Below are 6,716 nucleotides of genomic sequence, written 5' to 3'. Positions count from 1 at the left end.
GGGGGTGATGATAATACTACCTACGTCATGGGTTTATAAACAGCCTAGAAGGTTGAGCCTGGAACATTTTATGTGCTAAATTTAAAAAGTGCTCAAAGATTGATAGGTACATGTCAAAAGGCCGTAGGCACCAACCTGAAGAAGCTCCTACCAGCCAAATTTGGAACAAACTAAACATCAGAAGCTAAATACCAGTTATGAATTATAATCCACTGACTATATAAAGCATTTTAGTCCATACGGACATAAATTTATCCAAGTTCTGGTGAGCGAGTTACATCTCAGTGCTGCCCCCATAAGATACTTACTAAGGAGCAACTGCACAGTGAGGAAGTCTGGCAGACATTAATCAGGCGACCAGAGTGAACCCTATCAGCAGTGCGACAAGGCAACATCAGATGCCTAGCAAGAAGAGTGTGGAATCACCTCTGCAGTGCTCATGCCCAGGACACATAATCCTGAACCCAGTCATCGGGGAACATCAGACCAAACTGAGCTGTTGGTGTAATTTTCAGAAGTGTCAAGGTCACAGGAGTCAGGGAAAGACAGGAACTGTTCCAGAGTGGAGACAACTAAACGGACAGGACAACTAAAGGCAACATACGATTCTGAACTGGCTCTATAAAGGGCATTACAGGCACAGTTAGCAACCTTGAATAGGGTCTGAGCATTAAATGGCAGAAATGTATAAACTATAACTTCCTGATTTTGATGGTCATCTTGTAGGTATATAAAAGAATGTCTTTGTAAAACACATACACTGAAGTGTGATGGGGCATCGGATCAGCAGCTCACACTCAAACTGTTCCAGCAAACAAGTTTTTTATTCTGTACTTGCAGACTGTTTCATACCATCAGACTGAGGCTCATCTTCTTCCCTCGCTTCTACAGGCTGCATTCCTTGCCCTGCATTCCTTCGCTTATAACCCCTTCTTCCACCTTCAGAACAGCACTGCATCTCTCTGACCATTCTCCCATAGTGACATCTCCCTCAGGCTCTCCTGCTGCTGCCCTTCATTACTGAGCCCACCTGGATAATCCAGGATAATTGCCCTATGTTAAGGTCAGTTGATTTGCAACCTTGGTAACTTTTTACTACATGACCTAACATATTCACCAGTCTGGGACTAGGATATGGACATATTTGGGAGGCTTTTATCCTGCCTACCACAGTCTGGACATGTACTGAGGACTTTTCTTTCTTTAAAGAAGAACTGTATGATTTTTTCTTAAGATTTTATTTTTTAAACAATCTCAACATCCAATGTGGGGCTTGAACTTAACAACCCTGAGATCAAATCACATGTTCCACCAACTGAGCCAGCCAGGTGCCGTGAGAATTGGGTACGGTTTTAAAAAGCAGAGAAGAGGGTCTTGACATTGAGGGAGAGAAAAGACAAATCCAATTAATGACATGGAGAGTCAAAAGTTAAGATGTGTGGAAAGGAAGACAGTGGGAAAGGAAGAGGGAATGCAGGAGACAGGCCAGACAGAAGGGCTTAGTGGCAGTACCAGAGCAATCTTCATGATAAAGTTACTGGTAAACTCTTGTCAAGAACAGCATTTGAGGCAGGAGTGTTAAGGGAAGATTTAAGAGATGACTATCTAAGTATTCCCGTTCTGAAAGAGAAGGAGGACCCTGAATGGCAGAGGAATGCTCCAGCATTTCCTGGCAACAAAAGACAGTGACAGCAAAGAATGGAAGCAGCAGCTCTGACTATACCTTTAAGAGGAAGTAAGGCAAGCCTGGGGGAAAGGACTTTTCTCCCTAAAGCTCCCCACCGTCATCAGCTAAGCTCAGAGACCTAGTATGAACCAATTTTGTGGAGAAAGTAACTAAAGCCACCTCTGTGGCTAATCCCAACAATAAGGCAAAGGTCCCAATTCCATTTTACAAACAGCATTTGATAACTTCATTGTCCAGCATGTCACAAATATCAAGTAGCTGAAATGGACTTTTTAAAATTTCTTTCAGCTCTTATTTTTTTATTATTATGATAAAGTTCAAACATACACAAGAGTAGAACAATGACTCTTCCTGCACCTGGCTACAATAGATCAGTCCTACCCCAAACTCCTCTTCCTTTTCTTCCTCCGGCTTTAAAGCTAATCCCAGACAGATTTCACCCCAAGTACCTCACCAAGAATCTCTAATGCATAAAGTTAATTCCATTAACACATCTAAAAGTTAATAAATCCATATATGTCAAATATCCAGCTCAAATTGTTTTTACAGTTGCATTTCTTTAAATAAAACAAGCTCCATGCTTTGCCCTTAGTTGTTCTCTCCCTCATATTGATTTCACGTGATACGTTCGCCCCACTTCTGTTTCCTCATTGCAATTTTTAAACTTTTAACTATTTTAATTTTTTTTTAATAGGCCCCATGCCCACTGTGCAGCTTTAACTCATGACCCTGAGTTCAAGAGTAGCATAATCCACCGACTGAGCCAGTCAGGCGCCCCTCCTCATTGCAATTTATTTGAAGAAACTAGTCATCGGTTTCTGGAATTGTCTCATATTCTGGATTTTGCTGACGGTATCCCCATGAACTATGCTTCAAACCCCAAGACTTCAAAGCCCCCAAAACTCTGTCACAAGGTCACTCTATTTTATAACAATACTGTGAGCCATCCTCCAGGCTCTTTATATATGTTATTATTACTTCTAACATCTCACAAGGTCTTTCTTTTTAAGATGTAACCTACTCTCAGAGGGCATGCTCCCAGTGACAAGCTAAATGATAGAGCCAATATTACAAGTTGAGTCAGCCTGATGCCATAGCCCATGCTTTCCCCATAGCAGATGGTCCCAATCATTGTATATGGGATTGTCAAACTCAGCATACACAAGCACATAGATGGCAAAATAATATTAATAGATAGCTATTCCCAATGTAAGAATCCATGCCTCCCAAGAAATAAAGGATAGGGGGCGCCTGGGTGGCTCAGTGGGTTAAAGCCTCTGCCTTCAGCTCAGGTCATGATCCCAGGGTCCTGGGATAGAGCCCCGCATCGGGCTCTCTGCTCAGTAGGGAGCTGGCTTCCCTTCTTCTCTCTCTCTGCCTGCCCTTCTGCCTGCTTGTGACCCCTGTCTGTCAAATAAATAAATAAAATCTTAAAAAATAATAATAATTAAGGACAGAAATAAGACCAGCCAACTATGGGAGAAGGAGCCAATACAATGGCTTGTCTTTATTGGAAAGAGGAAACTTCACAGCACATTCTGAGTAAGTTAGTGCAAAGGCTCAGTGGGCCAGCTGGTGGGGCACCAGCTTATAATGGGTTCCACAGCTAGGGCATCGCTGGGCCTCGCCTTTGTGGAGCCAGAACCAGATGACGGTACTATTGTCCTCTTCACCTGAAAGGGAAAAGGAGTTGAAGGCCAGCCAACCTAGAAGTGGAGACTTTCAATATTAACCTCATCCTCAGACACCTCTAAGACCCAAAGTTATGACTTAACTCTTAAGAGATCAATTCAAGCTCTCTCCTTCCCCACTCTTCAGATGAAGAAATGAGGCCCCAAGTCCACTTACAAGTAAACTGAGCTCACATCAGTCACCATTAGGTTCCAACAGTTCCTCTACCTACATAGATAGAATCCCAAAGCATAGTCCATTCTGATACATATTCCTAGTGCCTAAAATAGTGTGTGGCAAAGAGGAAGTACAATAAATATTCCCTGGATGAATACTCTTTCACGCTGCATCTCCAACAAGCTGGTATTACTGATGTTCTATGCTCTTAAGGACAACCTTCTTAATGAAGGTTAATGAAGCTTGAAAGGGCCAGCGGACCCTTAGGGTAACTCATTTATAGACAAATCCCTTTTACACACACACACCTCGTACACACTAAAGATCTGGATATCTTACTGAAATCCTGCACAGAACATATTAAACAATGGACAAAAAGATAGTGGTGAGGTACTTACAGATGCAGCCCACTATTCGCTTGTTGGTGATAGACGGGACTAAATTAGGGTCTTCCTTGGTGCCTGCAGCTGCCTTTGGGGCTAGCAAATTGTATGGGTCCTGAAAAAGAATTAAGCCATTATGCCAAATGATCCCTACCTTCCAAAGGCTAGTGACACTGTTCCCACAAGTCAGCTTCCCTATCTCAAATGCTCCCAGAGAGAGGGCTCTGATCCCTTCGAAGACCGTGAACTCCAGAGAAGACACAAAAAGAAGTTTCTCACCAGTCCTTTCCGTGCAGCCATCATGACCTCCCTCTCCAGCCCAGTCGCCTGGTCATCATCAGTAGGAATACCACCTAAAGAAAAAAACGTGAATTATGATGTCTTAATTAACAAGATGAAAAACGCATACACATGAACGTTTGCATACAGTTTACATGCTCCTAAAGGCTACTCATACACATTGTCTCCTAAGAACCACTGTCATAATCCCCAAAAGTGGCAACACAGGGTAATCTTTTCTTCCTTCAACCAAGGAGGCCAATATTTTACACGATTTTTCTACAGGCAAGTCAGAGTCCTAGTGAGGTGAGCGCGGGTCTGAAGGGCGGCTTAGCCTCTCCGCATCCCAGCTGCAACCCGTTCCCCAAGGTCACCCGGAACCTCAGTTTAGGATTGTTCCGCAGCCGGGGTCAGTTCTGTGGCCGGCAGCACAAGCGGCCAGGAATGACAGGAAGACGCCTGCGGAGCGTGAAGCACTCCAGGCACCGGAGCGGTCACTGGGGCCCCGAAGAGCTGAACGGACCGCCCCGCTTAGCTGCCTTGGCACCACCCCGGGAGGGCAACGGCGCCGGTCCCTGACGCGCCGGGCGGGCCCAGTACCTCCAGAAGCCATGGTGCGCACCGCGGCGACTCCATTGGTACCGCGGGCCCTGAAGGCCTGCGCGGCCAACGCTCCAGCTCCCCGAAGTAACCTTGAAGCCATCACGCCCGCTACAAACAGCAGCACTTCCGGGAGCAAGCTCCGGAAAGAGACGTGACTTCCGGGGAAGGGCTTTCCACCACCACCCGCCCCCTCAACCGAGTATCAGACTTCCGCTTTCTTCAGGCCGCGAGCCCGCCCCACTCACGTGACTCTGGCTGGCCGTCTGGAGAGTTAGCGCATGCCTGGTTCTCCCTCCCAGCCCTGGCTGTTCAGTCCGGAAGGTTCGGGGCTGCTCTTGTTATGAAACGTAGGCTCCTGGGGCTTTGCCCTTTACTAACGCAGCGCTAGCTCGCTTTGCGCCTTTGGGACTCTGTGGCGTCGTCCATAGAATGAGGAGACCAAAGTGGAGTTCCTGTGCGTCTTTCCTGCTGGTTTTGCTCAATGAGGAAGCTTCTTGCTGGAACTCGCTAAGCCCAAGTCTGTCAAGAGACTTACTGGACGCCCAAATGATTTAAATTTATTTTAGGGTTTTCCCCCCCAAATGACCTAAATTTAGGAGCGGGCTCCTGAAGGCCACTGTGCTGTTAAGCCTGTTCGCTGGGCAGTGTAAGACATCGCAAACTTGTTGCATTGGCCCAGTCTGTAGGAACTTGGGCAGGACCCACCCGCAGTCAGTCTCCTGTTCCAGGGGTGCTGAGATGACGGAGTCGTTATGGGTGATGAAGTCCTGGCCTGATGTGGGACCGGGGAGGAGGAGGAGGATTGAGCCAGATTTAGGGCCCCTCCCAGGACCAAGACATTTGGTGATGTGGAGTGAGGGGGTAGGCTACTCCCAGAGGTTATTACCCAAGGAACAGTTTAAGGGAGGCTGTTGGGTTATGATTGTTATGTTGATTTTTTTATGATTTCAGATCCTTGTTTTGGACAGAGCTGTTTGTGGTTTGAACTTGTTTTGAAGTTGGGTATTAACACTTAATAAACTCTCGCCCCTGCCCCTGCCGTGGAAAGGACTCTAATGTCGTTAACACCATAGTAATAGCCGTGGGTCATTCATGTAACAAAGACTTTTAAAATTTTAAAAACCAAGAGGTTTGACCAACAACTCCAGAGTGTTCAGACTGGGCATGGCTACTCTTTCTTGATCTAAATAGTTCTCTGAAGATCTTGAGGCACTCTCTCCTGCCCTAGGGAGGCTGCTTTTGGTTGGAAGAGGTGTTAAACCCTTCAGCAGTCTTAGAGAAGGGGCATGTGGTCCAGCCTTGAGACGCCTAGGCAGTGGCGCAGTCCGGTTGGTGATCCCCAGAAGCAGCACACCTTCCTGCCAGTACTGGTGCCCCTGCAGTGAGAAACCTAAGCTGGAAGCTGATATCCAGCTTTTAGTTGGAAGGACTGACTCTACCCAATATGGAAAGGTACACCTCAATTAAATTTGGACTCTATTTCATCTCCCCTTTGCCTGGAACAAAAGTGTAATTAAGCTATCACTGGTTTGAAGTACATTATTTCTTTATTGGCTTATAAAGAGATGTCCTGTGCGCTACTGGCTTGTGAAGTATTACAAATTTTAATTGCCTCAATGAACCTATGTTAAATAAATTATTGGTAAAGACGGTCTCGGCCTCTGAGCATAATTTGCCCTGAAGAAAATAGGGGGAAGTTGATAATGGGAAATGGAGTCACTGAAGGTATCTGGGCCAGAGTTCTCTGGTTAAAACTGGAAACATCTCCATAGTTACCGTTGCCCACAAGCTGAGGTGTGCAAGCTTCTTAGAAGGTGGGCATTCAAAAGTGTAAACACTGCCCCTCATTTGTCCACATTGTCAGTATAGCCCTTTCTCAGTCTGACTCCATGGAATATGTTTCCCTATCGGATGAA

General features: G+C 45.8%; 1 protein-coding gene across 1 annotated transcript; it reads right to left on the bottom strand.

Annotated features, from left to right (window-relative positions):
* Nucleotides 1–3,161: 3,161 nt before the first annotated feature.
* Nucleotides 3,162–4,954, bottom strand: LOC131808567 (cytochrome c oxidase subunit 5B, mitochondrial). The gene is made up of 4 exons (XM_059134673.1): nucleotides 4,798–4,954; nucleotides 4,198–4,271; nucleotides 3,934–4,033; nucleotides 3,162–3,360 (listed from the first exon to the last, which is right to left on the bottom strand). The coding sequence occupies exons 1-4, from the start codon at nucleotides 4,898–4,900 to the stop codon at nucleotides 3,248–3,250; spliced, it is 390 nt and encodes a 129-aa protein (XP_058990656.1). The 5' UTR covers nucleotides 4,901–4,954; the 3' UTR covers nucleotides 3,162–3,247.
* Nucleotides 4,955–6,716: the final 1,762 nt, after the last annotated feature.

The sequence above is a fragment of the Mustela lutreola genome, chromosome 9 (assembly GCF_030435805.1).
Source record: "Mustela lutreola isolate mMusLut2 chromosome 9, mMusLut2.pri, whole genome shotgun sequence".
Taxonomy (NCBI): Eukaryota; Metazoa; Chordata; class Mammalia; order Carnivora; family Mustelidae; genus Mustela; species Mustela lutreola.
Note: the sequence above shows the minus strand (reverse complement) of the source record. Positions and strands in the feature narration are given on the sequence as shown.

Excerpts from the sequence above, each read along its gene's own strand:
- LOC131808567 (XM_059134673.1), bottom strand. The coding sequence starts at position 4,900 with ATGGCTTCAAGGTTACTTCGGGGAGCTGGAGCGTTGGCCGCGCAGGCC. Across the intron at positions 4,272-4,797 it reads GCGCACCATGGCTTCTGGAG|GTGGTATTCCTACTGATGAT; the intron begins GTACTGGGCCCG and ends TTTTTTCTTTAG. Across the intron at positions 3,361-3,933 it reads GCGAATAGTGGGCTGCATCT|GTGAAGAGGACAATAGTACC; the intron begins GTAAGTACCTCA and ends TTTCCCTTTCAG.